Consider the following 18662-nt stretch of genomic DNA (forward strand, 5'->3'; position numbering starts at 1 on the left):
TGTGTGTGATGATGCCTGTGGAGCCCAAAAAGGGGCATCGGGTCCCCTAGAACTGGAGTTACATGGCAGTCGGGAGCTATCATGCAAATGCTGGGAACTGAACCTGGTTCCGCTGCAAGGGCAGCAAATGCCTTAACAGCTGAGCCATCTCATCTCTCCAGCCCAGTTTTTCAATTTTTGAGACAAGCCGGGGGACAGTGGCGTGAGACAAGATCCCACGTAGCCCAAACTGGCCTCAGATTCATTACAGAGCTGAGGGTAGCCTTGAACTCCTGGTCCTCCAGTATTCGCTACCTGGCGCTTGGATTACAGCCATGCATCACTGTGTTCACCTTATGCAGGCTTGAAAGGATTAGACCGAAGGCCTTGTGTGTGCCTGGCATGCCTTCTACCAACTGACTCACATCCCCTGACCCTGCCTCTTGTTTCTTTGAGACAAGTTGTCACTATGTAGAGCAGGCTCGTCTCAAAGTTTAAATGATCCTCCTGCCTCTGCTTGTTGAGTGTTGGAATTCTAAGGAGTGCACCATCAGGCCCAGCCTAGCTCTTTTCCTGCAGCTCCAAGTCTTGTTCTAAGGTAAAGCGCTGGAATGGACCATCTCCATGGATGGAGAAGGGGTGCTCCCCTTAAAGGTGCAGGAACAACCCCCTAGTGTGCGTGAAGACAGGGTTTGAAAACCGTTTAAAGGTAGCAATGCTGGTAACCTCAGTACGTGGGAGGCAGAGGCAGGAGAATGCCATGAGTTCAAGGTCAGCCTAGACAACAGGGTTTTAAAACCTCTCAAACAAAAGCAGCAACCGGTGCACACCCAAAGCATTGAAGAGTGGAGCAAGAGGATCAGGAGTTCAAGGTTAGCCTTTGATAGTTGGGGTTTTGAAGGCAGCCTGGGATACATGAGACATCATCTCAAAACAGGAAGAAAGAAAAAGAAAGAAAACTATTGGATTATCCTTTCACATGATCCTGATATGGGGTTTCAAATGCTTAGAATTCCCAGAGAGACAGTGCCGTTAGTGCCCTCCTCAGGACGCCAGGTGAGGTCTGTGCCTCCAGACCCTGGCAGGCTAGCCTGAGTGTCCTGAGAGCAGCTTAGGATTCTTCAGTGTCTGCATTGCCACCCGTGCTGCTCCCGTGTTTGTCCCTGGAGCTACTATGGAGAGGAGGCAGTGGGCTCAGTGGGATGCTGACAATGAAGTGGGGGAGGGGCGCCCAGGCATGAGTCCCCAGTGCCTTCTGCTGTCCTTACTCTACCTCCCCCAGCTGGTGGAGGGAAGAAAGCGTCCCTTTGAGGGTTGAGAGGGACTAGCTACCAGCTACATACCGAACACGCCTGGATCATGCCTGGAACCCACGGTTGCAGTCACTATCCCCACAACTTCCCACCGCCTCTTTCTTGGCAGAGTTTCCTGTATGAGTTCTAGCTCTGATGGCTTCAGAGCCTGGATGCCCCTCCCTCAGGGCCTGTAGCATTTCCTGGCTTACCTGGGAGATGCAGGCCAGGTAGAAGGAGCAGGGTACTGCCTGATTGCCCAAGGTCCGCCACCAACCAGCCCCACGATGGGGCCTGCCGCATGGTGCCCAGTGGAGATATGAAGGCGGACAGGCAGGAAACCCAAGCTGAGGGAGCATCAATCATTCATGGGTCTGCTCTCTGGGAAACCCTAACCGTGGCCCCATAGGGCTAAGTCACCAGCCAGGGCCCCCCATCCCAAGGTAAGGTAACAGAGACCCTTTGCTTGGGACTCCTCTAGCCCAGGGCACACTATGTCAATCCCACCCCTCTGTCAGCATCCAAGGCCTGCTTTCTAAAGTTTCAAATGCCCTCTGCTCCAACTAGGATGTCACTCCATTGCACACCCAAGGTGACAACTCTCAGTCTTTTCCAGTAGTCCTCATCCTGCCTCAAGGGCCTTCACTGGTCTTTGATACACTAAATTTAGCCATGTCACACTCTGGGATGAGTGCTTAACTCTGCAGTAGTGTGCTCCCATTTCATATATGGATAAACTGAGACTTGGAAGGATGAATTGGCTGCTTCTACTACGTAAGAAGTGGTTAGCTGGGCGGTGGTGGCGCACGCCTTTAATCCCAGCACTCGGGAGGCAGAGGCAGGCGGATCTCTGTGAGTTCGAGACCAGCCTGGTCTACAGAGCTGGTTCCAGGACAGGCTCCAAAGCCACAGAGAAACCCTGTCTCGAAAAACCAAAAAAAAAAAAGAAAAAAAAAAAAAGAAGTGGTTGAGTTTAAGTATGAGCCCACTGCAGCTGCTGTGTCCTGGTACCCTCACTCCTAAGAATAGCTTTCAAGACCCATCTGGTACTGCCAGGACACCCTAGGGCAGAGGGCACAGATTAGGCTTGCTGCCTGCTTCGTTTACCCTAATCCCCCTCACTGTGGATCCCAGGTGATCGTCTCAAGCCTGCGGGGCCCCTAAGCAGTTTTCTGGGCCCCGAGAACCAAGGGCACTTCAGGGAGCTGCATCGCTGAGTCTTGTTATCCTATGCATGGCAACAGAGCATGGCTCTCAGAGGGTTCCTGGCCACCAGAAGACCCCTGAAGGAGTTGTATCTCCCGGGAGTGCTGCTGAGGGTCCCACCTTGACCAGAAGAAGGAGCAAGAAGGAGGGGCGACTGCCAGGGTCCCAGAAGGCCAGTTCTGGGAAGCAATCCTCTGGCCAAGGCTCTGAGGCCTCAGGAAGCAGCAGGAATGCCCCAAAGACCAAAGTGGGGCAGGGCGAGCCACTTTCAGCACCGCCCAGGCAAGCCTCTCACCGACAGTCCCACCGACAGTCCCACCGACATCGTTCTGACCCCCAGCAGGATGCTGCCCAAAGGACTTATGGGCCCCTGCTCAACCGCATCTTCGGAAAGGTCAGGGGTAAAGGGTTGAGGAGGGGGTTGAGGCTAACTCTCCTTATCTTTATCCCTTCCTGACTCTACTGTCTGGGCCTCCTGTCCCAGACTGGGAAAGACAGGACAGGGCACAGTTGTGGCTTCTTGTACCCAGATGAGGGGAAGTGAATGCGAGACAAGGTTGGCTTCTGACCAATTGGCATAGGGAGCAGAAGACCTCCTCACACCAGGCATCTTGGAGAATCCATTTGGAGCTCCAAGAGCATGGGAGAATGTAGCTGTCTACTCATGGGGTCTGTAGGATCTCAGCCTTCTTCAGCTGCTTTGGTGGGGCCAGCCCTGCACAGTGCACTTGGGGTGGGAGGTTGGAGGAACTGTGGCAAGTGGGGACATGTTGCCTTATTCCTATACAGGATCGGGAACTGTGTCCTGAGGAGCTGGAGGGTGAGTGTCTCTCACCGTTGCTGGGAGGTGGAAGGTGACCCTGGGTATGACTTCCTGCTCTGACTTCGCTAACCCATACAGAGCTGCAGGCTGCCTTTGAGGAGTTTGACACTGACCAGGATGGCTGCATCGGCTACCGGGAGCTGGGTGACTGCATGCGGACGCTGGGCTACATGCCCACGGAGATGGAGCTCCTGGAAGTGTCACAGCACGTGAAGATGCGCAGTCAGTGGCGGAGCCCTGCTTGGTGACTGGGTTGGGAGCCAGACTGCTTACCTAGAGCAGGGGTGGGCTACATCCATGCTATTGTTAATTTTAGTTATTAGTGTGTGGGGTGTGTGTGTGTGCCATAGTGTGCATCTGGAGGTCAGAATCCCATTGTCAAGATTGAGTTCTTCTATCGTGTGGGTCCCAGGGATCTGCTCAAACTCGGGTCATCCAGTTTGGTGACAGGCATGTTTGTCCATGGAGCCATCTGCTGGTTTGTTTTACAACAATTTCAAGACGAGCATGGGATTTGCCATTGATGCACACATCCTGGCTTGCTTTCTATTGCTGTGATGAATACCATGGCCAAAAGCAACATTGAGAGAAAAGGGGGTTATTACGTATCACAGTTTATAATCTACCATTGAGGGAAGTCAGAGCAGGAACTCAAGTCAGGAACCTGAAGGCAGGAACTGAAACAGAAACTGTGGAGACATTTGCTGCTCTCTGGCTTATCTCCAGGTTCCTGGCCAGCTACCTTCCTTATTTTTTTTTTAAAGATTTATTTATTATGTACACAGTGTTCTGTCTGCACATATGCCTGCAGGCCAGAAGAGGGTGCCAGAACTCATTACAAAAGGCTGTGAGCTAACACGTGGTTGCTGGGAATTGAACTCAGGACCCTTGGAAGAAAAGCCAGTGCTCTCAACCACTGAGCCATCTCTCCAGTCCCTCAGTTACCTTTTTTATACCTCCCAGGACCACCTTTCCAGGAGTCGGCCCTCTCAATGGAATGGACCCTCTCACATCAATCATTATGTCCCACGGACTTGCTTTGCCTATGGGCTACTCTAATGGGGGCATTTCCTCAATTGAAGTTCCCTCTTCCTAAATGACCTTATGTTAAGTTGACACACAAAAAATTAACCAGAGCCAGGCGTGGTGGCACATGCTTATAATCCCAAACTGGGGAGGCAAAGGCAGAGGATCTCCGTGAGTTCAAGGCCAGCCTGGGCTGCAGAGTGAGCTCCAGGTTAACATTAACACAGTCCATGCCTCAAACACAAGCAAGAAGTGCAATGCTCATTCTAGGGCCTTGCGTCTCTTTCCCCCAAAGTTGTTGCTTGATCCTTGGAATCTTAGGGGACTTATGACATCTTAGAACTGAGGGATGACACGGACATGGCTGTGCTTTTTAAAGGTATTTAGTGTAGATGGATTTTTTTTCCCCACTGCCAGCCCCAAATAATGACACAGAGACTTATTATTAATTATGAAAGCTCGGTCTTAGCTTAGGCTTACCACAATAGCTCTTATAACTTAAATTAACTCATCTATTTTAATCTGTGTTCTGCCTCATGGCTCATTACCTCATCTCTCTATACTGCCCATAATGCTTCCTCTGCGTCTGGCTGGTGACTGCACCTTTCTTTTCCCCAGAGTCCTTTCTATCCCTGGAAGTCCCAACTAACCTCTTCTTGCCCGGCTATTGGCCATTCAGCTCTTTATTAAACCAATCACAATGATACATCTTCACACAGTGTACAAATATCCCATAACAATCTGTGCTTCCTGCTCAGCTCCACCCAGCTGAGCCCTGATTTCCAGCAGCTGTAGCACTGCTCCGTGAAGCACCTTCCAGGCCCCTCCCAGAGAGCAAGAGGATTGGTAAACCACCCAAGACCTCATACAGCAGGATTTGAACCTGGGCTGCCTTCTCTTTCTGGCCCACTGGGGCTTCATGGAGAAGAGGAGCATCCCTGACCCCCAGTAGCCAAGAAACCCCTCTTTGAGCGAGGAACTAGATGTGCCTTCTTGGGCTCAGAGCCCTGGAGGGAGGGCAGAAGAACGCAGCATCCTCCCTGAACAGATTCTGACACTCTGCCTGGGTCCACAGTGGGCGGCTTTGTGGATTTTGAAGAGTTTGTGGAGCTGATCAGCCCAAAGCTGAGAGAGGAGACAGCTCACATGTTGGGTGTACGAGAGCTACGCATCGCCTTCCGAGAGGTAAGGGCTACAAGCGGTGGCAAGCATGGACTACATTTACTGGGATCCCTGCCTTCAGGGGGTCCAGAGAGGCAAGACTAGGGTGTAGGGACAGGTAGAGAGGGCGACACTCATTGCCTGTGAGGTTTTCAGTCAGGAAAACTGATCTCTGAGGATGGGGAGGTTTAGATACCTGGCGGGGAGCATCATGGCCTTAGGTCAGGCAGTGGCAAGAGCAGAACCGAGAACAGGATGTAGTTCAGTTGGCATAGTGCATATCCAGTATGCACAAAGTCCTGGGCTCAATCCTTAGCACCAAGCACAGCCAGGGCATGGTGGTGCACACATAATCCAAGGATTTGGGAGATGGCGAAGGCGGGAGGATAAGGAGTTCAAGGCTGTATCCACTACACAGTGAGTTGAGACACTGTCTCAACAATATAAACCGAACAAACCCAAGGAGGTTAAGCATGTTATGTTAGCTCATACTTTTTTTTGGGGGGGGGGGTTCTCGAGACAGGGTTTTTCTGTGTAACAGCCCTGGCTGTTCTGGAACTCACTTTGTAGACCAGGATGGTCTCAAACTCACAGAGATCCGTCTGCCTCTGCCTCCCAAGTACTGGAGTTAAAAGCATGTATCACCACAGCCCGGCCTGGCCCACACTTTTAATTTCAGTACTTGGGAGGCAGAGGCAAGAGAGACTCTGTGAGTTTGAGACCAGCCTGGGCAGGATGTCATAGTGAGACACTATCTCAAATAACAAAAGAAAGAAACCAAACCAGAATGGAGCCACATACAGAGACAACAGGGTAGGAACCATGCTTGGACCCTCTCTTGACAGTTTGACAAGGACAGGGATGGACTGATCACAGTGGCGGAGCTGCGACAGGCAGCGCCAGCTCTGCTGGGGGAACCACTAGAGGGCACTGAGCTGGATGAGATGTTGCGAGACATGGACCTCAATGGGGATGGCACCATAGACTTTGACGGTGAGTCACCCTCACAGACACCCTGCCCATGCCTCCGGCACTTTGGATCTCCTTCAATCCCTGACCTGGGTTGGCCTTTCTCTACCCCTCTCTCCTGCAGAATTTGTAATGATGCTATCTTCTGGCTGAGGCACCTGCAGGGCGACCTACTGCCCCTGAGGCCCACATACCTGCGAGAACCAGACAACCACACCCTTCCCGAGGCTGGGAGCTCCTCCCCAACTGTAGGCTGCGGCTACCCCTGAGTAGGCCTGCCTCCCGTATCTGCAGCGCTGTCTTCTCCTCCCACTCCTAAACTGTGGAGGGAAAAATCCCAGCTGGGTGCAGTTCTCAGCAGAGAACAAGATTTGAAATCTCTCCAGGCCCTGGAGAAGTAGGGAGTTCCCCAGCGTTGGCTGCTTTTGAATAAACCAGGCAGAGTGTATTGTGGGGAATTCTTAGGACCTGGTGGATTGAGAGGGCGGCCAAACCACTTCCCACTACTTGTGTGCAGAAAGTGCTCTTCTGAGAAATGAACTTGGGCCTGGTAAAAATGGCTCAGCAGGTAAAAGCTCTTGTCACCAAGTCTGTATAGGATCCTTGATATTCACATGGTGGGGGCCGGGCAGTGGTGGCACCCTTCTTTAATTCTAGCATTTGGGAGGCAGAGGCAGAGACAGGTAGATCTTTATGAGTTCCAGGCCAGCTTGGTCTCCAGAGTGAGTTCCAGGACAACCAGGGATACAGAGAGAAATCCTCTTTAAAAAAAAAAAAAAAACAACAACAACAAACCAACCCCCCAAACAAACAAAAAATTCACATGATGGAAGGAGAAAACCAACTTCATAAAGTTGTTCTTTGGCATGCGCATGCTCTATCTATCCCCAGCCCCTGCCGCCCTCCAGGCACCCCTGCCGCCCACCATGCACCCTCTACCGCCCACCACGCACCCTCTACTGCCCACCACGCACCCCCTGCCGCCCACCACGCACCCCCCCCCCCGCCGCCCTCTACCACCCACCACGCACCCTTTACCGCCCACCACGCACCCCTTGCGATAAATGAAAAGTGAACTGGAATCTGGGTGTGGCAGACCTGCTGGCAATCTCAGTACAGGAGGCCAAGGCAAGAGGGTAGAAGTTCCAACAGTTAAAGTGCTGGAAAGGAGGGGCTGCTCTTAGGTCCTCAAAGCTTGGGGACCTCAGTGTGGGATCTTGGAGGAACTGAGACTGGGGGATTCAGTCCTGGATTGAGGCTTGGGGGCCTGGGCTCTAACACTTCCGAGTGATAGACCCCCGTTTGAGTCTGGCGGGGGGGGGGGGGGGGGGGGGGATATGAACCACCTGCTTACATCCAGAGTCTGAAAAGGCAACCCAGCAAAGAGGCCTCAGGGATGAGAAAGGGGCATGTTGAGGGCGGTCAGGGCCTTGAGAGGAAAAAAGTTTTTTCAGAGGCAAAAGTAACTCAAAGGAAAGATGTGACCTGGACCTTTTCTAGTGTCGGAGAGAAGGGTAGAACGTGACAGTGGACTTCACTGAAGCTTAGCCTGGAGGATGAGGGACACAGAATATACCATTACAGAGGAGGCAAGGAGGAAAATGAAGAATTTTGATTTAAACGAGGAGAAGGCTGAGGAAGAGATAAGTTTTTTTTTTTTTTTTTTTTTTTTTTTTTTTTTTTTTGCTTTTCTCCTTTGAGACTGGGCAGCCTGGCTGGCCTGGAACTCACAGAAACCTCTTGCCTCTGCCCCACCCCCAAATGCTGGGATTAAAGGCACATGCGCCACCCACCCACAGCTGCTAAGGAAATACTTGTTTCTCCTATAAGTGTGCCTCGAGAGAATGAGATGCTGTTTATTGTGTCTGCGTGTCTGTTCAGATCGCAGAGAAGTGTCACGGTCAGAGTCATCTGGGTGAGATGGGTTAATCAGCAAGAGGCTAGCTCTGGGCTCTGGGCTGGAGTGTGACTTAGTGGCTGAGTGCCTGCATAACATTGGCAAGGTCCTGGACTTGAGAGCCTCACTAAAAAAGGAAAGAGAGGGAGAGAGAGAGAGGAGGGCCAGCGAGATCAGCAAGATGGCTCAGCGGGTAAAGGTGCCACGCCTGAAGACTGAGTTCAGTCCCTGGGCTCCACATGCCACAGGAGAATGAGCCCACAGTTGCCCTCTGACACGCACACGTGTGTGAATCTCTCCTAAATGATGTACCTTTAACAAAGGAAGAAAGTGCACTGGTCACATTTCAGCTTTAAGTGATATATGCTGGGTCAAAGGATGGAATTGGAATTGAATCTATTTACTTATTTTTTTTTTAAGCCATGGTGACAGGTACCTTTAATTCCAGCCCTGGGGAGACAGAGGCAGGTAGATCTCTGTGAATCTGAGGCCAATATGGTCTACGGAGCGAGTTCCAGGCCAGCCAGAGTACACTGTGCAACTGTCTTTTAAAAAACAGTATCATAGCCGGGCTGTGGTGGTGCACGCCTTTAATCCCAGCACTTGAGAGGCAGAGACAGGCGGGCCTCTGAGTTCGAGCCTGGTCTAAGGAGTGAGTTCTAGGACAGGCTAACGTTGTTTGTGAGTGCCTGCCATGGTGCACATGTGGAGGACAGAGGACAGTTTTGGGGAGTCAGTTCTCTCTCCACAGTAGATCTGGGGATCAGATTCAAGCTGTCTGGGATGTGTAATGGCAATAGTGCTTTGACCCAATGAGCCATCTTGCCAGCTCTCTTTTCAATGAACAGTTTTGAAATTTCCCTTTTTTTCTATGTTCTCGTTATGTTTGTTGGACGATAACTGTGTGAATGTACTGATAATACAAACTGTGGGCTTGGATTTTGTCTTTTTCACTTTTCTAAAAAAAAAAAATCAGGTTGGAGAGTTGGCTCAGTGGTTCTTGTAAATGAACCTGTGTTTAATTCCCAGTATCCACATGGAGCCTCACTACTTCTCTGGGTACCAGGCACACATGTGGTCCACAGACATACACCCAGGCAAAACACTCATTCACACAAGATAATAAATCTAAATTTTAAAAAATCTAGGGGGTGGGGCAGGAGGATGCCATAACACAGACGTAGAGCTCAGAAGAAAGTCTCAGTCGGAGTTGGGCAGTGGTGGCACACACCTTTAATCCCAGCACTAGGGAGGCAGAAGCAGGCAGATCTCAGTGAGTTTGAGGCCAGCCTGGTCTACAAAGCGAGTTCCAGGACAGCCAGAGAGAAACCCTGACTTGAAAAACAAAAAGAAAGAATAAAGGAAAGGAAGGAAGGAAGGAAAAAATCTCAGTTGTTCACCTTCCACTCTGAGATAGGCAGGGCTCTTGCTGTCTTGGAACTTCAGATACCAGGACTTTCCTGCCTCCACCTCCACCTCTGTAGAAGCTAGGATGACAGACATCCACTGTGTCTGGCTTTGTGTATTCTGGAGATTCGAACTCAGATCCTCACGACTGCATAGCAGATGCTTTATCCACTGCTCCATCTCCCAGTTCCTTCATTTTTTAAGAATTTATTTGATTTATTATGTATAATATGTTCTGCCTGCATATATGTCTGTATGACAGAAGAGGGCGCCAGATCTCATTACAGATGGTTTGTGAGCCACCATGTGGTCTCTGGGAATTGAACTCAGGACCTCTGGAAGAGCAGCCTGTGCTGGTAACCTCTGAGTCATCTCTCCAGCACATCCCTCCGTTTTCTCTTTATGGTGTGTGCATGCTTGCGTGCTCCAGCATCCCATGAAACATATGTGGAGCTCAGCAAAGAGCTTGTGGGAGTCTGTTCTCTTTCCATCCTGTGGGTCCCAGGGATTGAACTCGGGCTGTCAGGCTTGGCAGCAAGTGCCTTAACCCTTGGTGCCATCTCACCAGACCTCTACAGTCCTTGCCTTGGCTGGTTGCAGAACGGTAAGTTACTTAAGGTGTTCTGACTGGAGGTCTGGGGATGGAAGGTCTAGGTGGGTCGGGAGAGGAGCAGGTGAAAAGACTAGGTGTCCATTCATTCAGCCCAGCTGCCTGATCTCTCTGTGGACATTCCTGCTTTTGTCTGGAGGAGGGAACACCACTCAGCTGCTCTTTTGGTGGCCTGCAGAGGTCACCAGCCTTCTTCCATTTTTCTCCCTCTCCCTGAGTTTCAGAAGGGGCTCAGGTTGTGTTTTGTCCTTGAAGAGCTGGTTCTCACCTGTAAACCGGGGGCGTTGGGCTTCTCATGTGTGAGATGGCGTTGAGGCAGTAAGGATTCTAAGACTTGACTTAGGGAAGTGCTTGACACAGCTTGTTTTGTGAGCACTACCATGAGCCCAGATTTCCATACAGAGTTTGGGTTTTTTGTTTGTTTTAGGTTTTGTTTAACTTTTAGACATTATTAGAGGCCCAGATTTTCCAAAAATCTAAGATGGTGTTTCAAACATTTGGTGACAAAAGTCTTTGTCAGTGTGGTGCTCTGCTGAGGAGCTGTGCTCTCACCCCCATCAGCTCCCTAGTCCTTCCCAGCCGCTGGGTCTCGGAAGTAGGGCAGTGGGTGGGGGAGCACTGTCCCACATAACCCTTATTTAGAGATGCATATGGCAGCCTAGGGCCCCAGAGTCAGGCTGGAACTGGGATACCAGCCTCCAGGCCCCAGGCCTGCGTCATCTCTCAGTGCCCTTTGATGAGGCCACCAGGACAAGTGCTGGCATGCTACACAGATGGGGAGAGTTGAATCTCCTCAGGGTTGAAGGCAGGAAGGCCGACCACTTCTCCATGCAGCTCTGCCTTGGACATAATGGTGACCTTGGCACATCTGAGATCACCAGGTTGTCCTAGATGCCATTAGAGATTGGTGGTCCTCCACACCCCAGGTGAGTCCTCCACTAAACCTATGTAGAAGGGGCTGGGCCAGACCTGGTGGGAGAGAAAACTGCAACTGTCCCGCTGGGATTAATTACCCTTTTATTAGCACAAAATTACACCAACCCAGGAGTCCAGGGCCCAGGTTAAGGGGCAACGCCCCCAGACTGGCATGCCCAAGCTTCCTGAGCAAATCCAGAGGGGCTGGTGGCTGTGAGGCTCCCAGAAGGCCTTTTCCTTCCAAGTGAAAGGGACAGATCCGGGCGTAGGTTGGAGAACCGCCCCGGGGACATGTGGAGGCGGCCTGAGGCCGTGGAGCTCTGGTATCCCACTGGCCAGCTGCAGCTCACTTTTCAAAGTAGGGCAGATAGAAGAATTGGAAGCCCCGGTGGCCCTTGACAGCGCAGTAGATGAAGATCACGTGGTAAACTGAGGGGCGGTGTCTGTCAGTAAGTGGATCTGGCCCCGCCCCACCCATGCCCCGCCCCACCTCACGTCACTCTCTCACCTCCCGGGACTAGCAGCAGGAAACCTGGCACGAAAATAATGGCGCTGGAGACACCTGAAGCAGAAAGAAACGGACGGCTCAGGACTAGGGGTCCCTAGGGGCGATGGCTGCCCGGGAAGGCCTCCCTCTCTCCTGGAAGGTGGTTGATTTGTGCTAGAAGTTGGGAGGGTTTGCCGAGGACCCAGGCAGGAGGGGCGCTCACCTGGAGAGGGGGCCACCTCCAGTCCCACGCCGACCAGGATAAGCACTGTACACACAGGAGGTTGTGGAGGGAGGGGTGAGGGTAAGGTCTTCCACACCCGACTCTCAGCCCGGCTCCCACCAGATGTATCTCCTACCTAAACTGATGCCCCCTGGCAGAATATCTTCCCAGGATGCTTACCAGGCTGTGTTTTCAGGGCAGCATACTTGGTAGACCCTGGGAAGTAGCTATGAAATGGGAGTTTCTACTGCTGTTTGGTGTGACTTTTAGTCACTCGACAGCCACTTGCAGAACACCCTCTGCATGCCAGGTACCAAGAATTCCATCATAAAAAGGCAGATGGGGCCTTGCATGGTAATGGATGCTCTTAATCACAGTATTCAGGAGGGAGAGGCGGACAGATCTGTGAGTTTGAGACCAGCTTGGTTTACATATGGAGTTCCAGGACAACCAGGGCTGTTTCCCCCAGCCAAAAAAAAAAAAAAAAAAAAAAAAAAAAAAAGGGCAAATGGGGGGCAGCAAGATGGCTCAGTGGGTAGAAGAGCTTGCCCTTGGGCCCAGGTGGTGGAAGCAGAGCACTGAATCTTACAATTATCCTCTGACCCCCACCCCCACCCTTGGACTGTGGTATGCACGCGCCCTCCTATCCCTGCACACAAAGAATTAAGGAAATGTAATAGAAAGGCAGATAGGTGCTTGTCTAGCAGCCCTTCTTACTGGAGGGACCAACAAGATCCACGTGTAGAAAGAGGTCTGTGGGAGCCTGAAGCAGCTGCCTCACGTCAGCCGGGAGCAGTAACATGGCACTGCCAGGCCTTGAGCTATGCGTTCTGTGCGGTGCCTTCATAGACTAAACCATGACCCAGGGGGACCCAGGGGAAGCTGTAGCTGCTGCCATCATACAAGCAGAGTAAGAATTCAGGACAGAGGTGACAGTCCAGCCCTGGATGAGACTAAAGTGGACCCTGGGCTGGGGAGGTCTGGGATGGCCTGTTGTCCCCGGCAAGGATACGGCCTTTGGTGCAGAGGTCAGACCTGGACACAGTTTTTTGTATCCATCCTTGAGAACTGGTGGGGTAGGGTAGAGCCGGTGGGCCCACGGAGCTACTGTGAACTTCTGTAGACTCCATGTTCCACAAAGAACACCTCAGAAGGGGGTTCACACTCACTCCCTGCCCCTGGCTCAGGGCTTTGGCTTCTGCTTAGAGTAAACATCTTTTTCTAATTCCCTAGAGCTCTCGGTGGCCTTCTGGTGATCCTGAGGCTTGGCAGTCACAGGTGTGAGTATAAATCCCAGCTCATCCTCCTCCAGCTGCCACCTGAGGAAGCCCCTCTGCAGTCCGAACCTGTGTCCTTACTTCCAAAGCCAGGATGCTACCAATGCTTGCCTTGCTGGGTTGGGAAGAAGCTGGCAGTAGATGTCACCAGTGCCTGGCCTGCAGTGGTGCTGGTAAGCTGCAGCTCTGTCCCCTGCACTCAAATATCTAGAGGTGGAGATTTGATTTCTGGCCAGGAGACCTAGCCGGCTGGGGTCTTTGACCTTCCTGGAGAAGGAAGGGAAGGGGACCTAGGGTAGCAGCCATAGTTGATCCTTCCTTATGGCCCCCTGTTGACCTCAACCCTGGATATTCTGGGGACTTCGCATCTCATTCCCATAAAGAAGTAGAAATATCTATTTGTGAAACTTGCCTGTGTTGGGCCTCAGTTTCCCCACTAAACAAGGTGGAGTGGAGAAAGGTCCTGGTCAGATCACAGACCCCAGAGAAAAAGAAGCAGGCCTGATACCTGACCTCAGGGACACTAGTATCCTGAACCCTGGACCTGACTTCATGATCGGGCTCCGGACCCTGCCTCTCACTTGCCCCCTCTGTAAGGCAGGGAAAATGAACCTGCCAGTAGGTAACAGAATAGATGGAAGCTGTTACCTCTCCATTCTCGGGTCCTCTGACAGATTTATAAACAGGTCAAATTTAAAAAGAAAATAAGCCAGGAGGTGGGGTGGGGCTTGGGAGGAGGGGTAAGGCACACGCCTTTGGTCCCAGCACTCAGGAGTCGGGTCAGCTTGGTCTACAGAGCAAGTTCAAAGCTACACAGATAAACCCTGTCTCAAAAAAATAATAAATAAATAAATCTATTAATTAAAACAAAAAGAGAGTAAGCTGGCACGGTGGTACACACCTGGAATCCCAGAACATGGGAGGCAGGGTCAAGATGATACAATGTTCAAGAGCATACTTCACTTTCTGGGCTACAGGAGACTCTGCCTCAAAAAACTTAAAAGGGGGTAGGGGAGCTAGAGAGATGGCTCTTGCAGAGGACCCAGGTTTGGTTAGCACCCACACAGTGACTCACAACCCTCTACAACTCTAGTTCCAGGGCAACCAATTCCCTTTTCTGACTTCATTGGAGACTGCAAGCACATGGTACATGTACATACACATACAAAATAAATATTACACTTAATCTTAGCCAAAAGGCCAAGAAGCAATGACAAAATAAATATTAAAAATAAATTTTAAAAAAAGAATTTAAGCTGGGCGGTGGTGGCACACGCCTTTAATCCCAGCACTCAGGAGGCAGAGGCAGGCAGATCTCTGTGAGTTCGAGGCCAGCCTGGTCTACAAGAGCTAGTTCCAGGACAGGCCTCCAAAACTACAGAGAAACCTTGTCTCAAAAAAACCAAATAAAATAAAATAAAAAGAATTTAAAAAGTCCAAGTCAGGTTCCAGTCTCACCCTTTGTGACTCTTGGGACAGATGATCAGGACCCTGGGACTCAGTTCTAACAGGGAAGCCCAAAATGCTAGGTGGCTACAGAGCCTGCTTATGGGAGGGAGGGAAGATAGGCCATCAGGACACTCACCTAGCCCCAGCAGCAGGAGCAGAAAGGAGGCCAGAACTACCCTTCGGTTTTTCTGGATCAAAGGATGTTGGGTCCAGCTGGGTGGCAGGAGAGAGGGACAGATGTCAAGGAGGGGAAGCAGGTGGGGAGCCAGGGCTGGCTGGCAGGCAGAAGCAGCTGAACTCCGAGTGAGGGGATCTCACCTGCAGCAGGCATTGTAGGAACGCTGGGTGGTATTGCTGATGGTGCTGAAGGACCACTGAGAGCTACGGATGGACATGCGCCCAGAATCCCTGAGGGACAAAAGGATGGGGAGGGAGAGAGAAAGAAGATGATAGAGTCAACATAAAATGGGTGTGTGTGCAGGGGCTGAGGCGAAACCCTGCAGGATAGAGGGCCCCAAAAGGGGACAAGCTTGGGGGCGAGAGTGAATTACAGAGTGGGGTGTAAGAGAAATGAAAGAGGGAAGGAGGGGGTGAGTTAAACTGAGGATTTCTAGGAGATGGTAAATTGGAGGCACTGGGCACTAGGGTAAGGTGACCCAGCTGGCCAGGCGATCCCAGGAGGGACTCCTTATAGGACAGATGAGTACAGTGGGGTGGGGACTGGGCAGATTTTTGCAGACAGGAGTTAGAGACATGGGGCTTGGGATGAAGGGTGGGCCCCCACCTGGCCCTGACCTTGTGCTGACTCCCCCATCGAGGTCTGAAGAGGCCTGGGCTCCGTCCTCATCATTTTCCAGGTTCTGTTGCAGAACACAAGGTTCAGAGAGGTTGCTGGGTTTGGGCCTTTTCACTCCCCTCTGGGGAGAGGAGAAAAGGTGCCAGCCAGACAACTGCTGCCTGGCATGTCTGGCAGGTGCTCTCCTGCCTCTCCCTGCCCTCCCAGCACAACCGGTTTGATGACAGAAACTGAAACCCAGATAGAAAGTAGGTGTCTGCTGGGGTCTTTGCACAGAAGTCAGCGGGAGTGGGTGGAGAGCTCCTGCTGACTTTCACCATGGATCCCAGGAGCAGGTGACCACCCAAATGGGGTTCTTGGGATTTTTCTGGGGTCCAACAGAGAGGTTCTGGAATTGGTGTAGCAGAGCACAGGTCTCTAATTCCCATGTTTCAAAGAGCGCTAGGGATGGGGGAGGCTATCTGGGACAATGATTTATGGTGTAGTTGGAGTCAAGAGATGGGCAAACACGTCAAGTGTGGCGGTCCTCCACTGCCAGGATGAGTCTCAAAACAGGATGCAGATTCTACCTAGGTCGTGTAGCCTGGGGCTCAAGGGATGCTGCAAGGAATGGCAAAGTCTGGTTTAGATACAAAATGCTCCCCAAACCCAGAGGAGTGGTACTGGGGTGTCACTCTCCAGGATGGGTGGGCTCTCCACTGTTGCTGAGGTCTGAGTTCTTGGTCCGGGCTTGTGGCTCTCCAAAGCTGCATGGGGACCGAACTCGAGTTCAGAGGGCAAGGCCATAATTCTGGATGAGCAGACACGACTGGGGAAAAGTTTCCCGCTCCGTTGGGGTCTCTAGGCAGAGTCTCTGGAATTAGGGTTCTCCGGGGCCCGGCATGGAGTCCCGCCCTATCCCGGACAAGAGGGTGAGATGGGCCGGGCCGTTCACCTGGTAGCGCAGCCGGGACTGCTTGTCTTCATCAGCCACCTCGAACCTGGACCGGCGGTCGAAGTGCAGCGGCCCGAAGCGGGCGACCCCACTGGACTCGGGCCCAGGCCCCGCGTCCTCCAGGCTCAGCTCGAAGGCGTCATCGATACTGAACTGGGGTCGGGTGGCGCTCATGGCCCCCGCCCGCCTAGGCGCCCAGCGCCGCCGCCATCTGAGCTCGCCTCGGCCCCGCCCACTAAACAGGTCCCGCCCCCGGAGGCCCCGCCCCGTCGCTCTAGGCGAGAAGTCCCGCCCTCTACAACGGCCCCGCCCTGCCCGCTCGTTCTTCGCAGGCCTGAGAGGCGGAGCGCCGAGTTGATTCGGGATCACGTCAGCGTCTCGCGGGAGGCGGAACCCGCGGCGCCACCTAGAGGCTGCCTTGGTGAGCGACAGCCCGAACTGTGACCTGACACAATTTAGATTCCTGCTTGCAGGGGCGGGAAGGAGGGAGGAGTACCCATGCCAGCGGCTCAGGCCTCAAGGTGTGGCCTGAATACCGGTCCTGTGCTTTCTTGAGACTTTTGGACCCGTTCCTTCATGCTACTCACCACGGCTTCCGGTGGAGTGTTCTTGTCATTTTGCAGATATAGAAACTGAAGCTCAGCACTTACATGGCTTCCTCGAATTCAGAATTCACGAGGCAGGCAGAGTGTTTTTTTTTTTTTTTTTTTTTAATTCTTTCTCGCACCACGTTTGCACTTCTTTCTATCTTAATTTTTCTTGGGAGAGGGTCTGTCTATGTAGCTCAGACTGGCCTTGTACTCTGAATCTTTCTGCCTCAGCTTTTCTTTTCTAGTGGCATACACCAACCACCATGATCTGTGTGTGTGTGTGTGTGTGTGTGTGCGCGCGCGCGCGTGTGTGTTTTAAAACAAGATTTCTTGTAGTGCATGCAGCTGATCTCAAACTCTCAAACTCAATATGTAATGGAATAATAACTTGGAACTTTTCCTGCTTCTGCTGCCGTCTTGTACCACCATGTCTGGTTTATTCCATGACGGCAATTGAGCCTAGGGTCACTGAATCGTAGACAAGCGTGTGTGTGTGTGTGTGTGTGTGTGTGTGTGTGTGAGTTCCAGGCTGGCCTCAGACTTTCAATGCTTCTGCCTCATTCTCCCGTCACTGTGTTTGTGGTGCGTGTGCACATGTGAGTGAGTACCAGCCGACTCCAGAAGACCATGTCCCTTGGAGCTGGAATTGAACCCAGGTCCTCTGTAGGAGCAGTACTTGTTCTTAATTCCCGAACCATTTCTCTAGCCCCTAGTTTTTGTTCACTGCTCTCTCCTCAGTGCCCAGGAGTTTGGAACTGAGTTCATGCTCAGTAAATAAATACCCGTGGCAGGACTGAGTGGGCAGGTTGCCAAAGTGGAGCATCTGGGATCTGAACCCACATCTTCCTAGCTCACAAAGTTTTTGTCCCCCATGCCCACCCACGCTCTCATTTTATGATCTCCTATAAAGAACTTAGGCGACTCCATTTCTCAGTTTATGCACCTCCTTACTGTGAAAGAGGCTCCCATCCAGTTATGGTGGTTCATTTTCCCCTCATCTTCCTCCTCACCTCTCTGGGCTTCAGCCGACCGTGCCTGTCCTGTCCCATACACAGCACTGTCTCCTGTGTGATGTGTTTGCAGTTCACAAACATGGTGTCACGCACCAAGCTCACTCTGTTGTTTACATTTTTCTGTTTTTCCACTCAGTGATAATGGCTTCCACATGCATCTTGTTGCTGTCTCTACCAGTCATAGGCACGGTACCAGTTGGGCTCCCAGCACATAGCCCCACAGGGACCCCACTCAGCTTGACCTCAGGCACCCATCACTGTTATCTCTTGTGCAGGGTGGGAGGACTCCTCTTGCAGCAGAAGGCTGTCCAGGCCATAGGAATTTACCCTGGCAACTTCACAGAGCTTGCAGATGCTCTCCTCAGCTGTGGTGAGTTGACATCCATCTTGAGGCTTCTGGCTTTTTCTCAGGCCCTGGTATCATCATGTTTCCCAGGAGCTGGCAGGTCTCATGAGTACAAGACAGTACTTCTCTCCATCCCTAACTTCCTTTGTTTTTCTGTCTTTGTAACTCTTACCGGGCTAGAACTTTCCACATAGACAATGCTACAGGTTCTTCTGCCTCAGCCTCTTTGATGATGGGAATACAGGCCTACATCACTACCCTT

General features: G+C 51.9%; 2 protein-coding genes across 3 annotated transcripts; one reads left to right on the forward strand and one right to left on the reverse strand.

The window, feature by feature from the left end:
• Nucleotides 1-2505: 2505 nt before the first annotated feature.
• Cabp4 (calcium binding protein 4) lies at nucleotides 2506-6676 on the forward strand. Its single transcript, XM_041662013.1, has 6 exons — nucleotides 2506-2871; nucleotides 3267-3297; nucleotides 3379-3522; nucleotides 5402-5511; nucleotides 6333-6480; nucleotides 6581-6676. The coding sequence occupies exons 1-6, from the start codon at nucleotides 2506-2508 to the stop codon at nucleotides 6607-6609; spliced, it is 828 nt and encodes a 275-aa protein (XP_041517947.1). The 3' UTR covers nucleotides 6610-6676.
• A 4694-nt stretch (nucleotides 6677-11370) lies between these two features.
• Nucleotides 11371-16689, reverse strand: Tmem134 (transmembrane protein 134). Of its 2 annotated transcripts, XM_041661681.1 has the most exons (7): nucleotides 16452-16689; nucleotides 15517-15581; nucleotides 15040-15129; nucleotides 14858-14934; nucleotides 11996-12040; nucleotides 11794-11847; nucleotides 11371-11714 (listed from the first exon to the last, which is right to left on the reverse strand). In XM_041661681.1, the coding sequence occupies exons 1-7, from the start codon at nucleotides 16623-16625 to the stop codon at nucleotides 11632-11634; spliced, it is 588 nt and encodes a 195-aa protein (XP_041517615.1). In that variant the 5' UTR covers nucleotides 16626-16689; the 3' UTR covers nucleotides 11371-11631. The 2 variants fall into 2 exon arrangements, with proteins under 2 accessions (XP_041517615.1, XP_041517616.1); XM_041661682.1 differs by lacking the exon at nucleotides 11996-12040.
• Between the last annotated feature and the right edge of the window lie 1973 nt (nucleotides 16690-18662).

This window comes from Microtus oregoni, unplaced genomic scaffold (assembly GCF_018167655.1).
Source record: "Microtus oregoni isolate MIOR12 unplaced genomic scaffold, Mior012 000012F_ref0000307, whole genome shotgun sequence".
NCBI lineage: Eukaryota > Metazoa > Chordata > Mammalia > Rodentia > Cricetidae > Microtus > Microtus oregoni.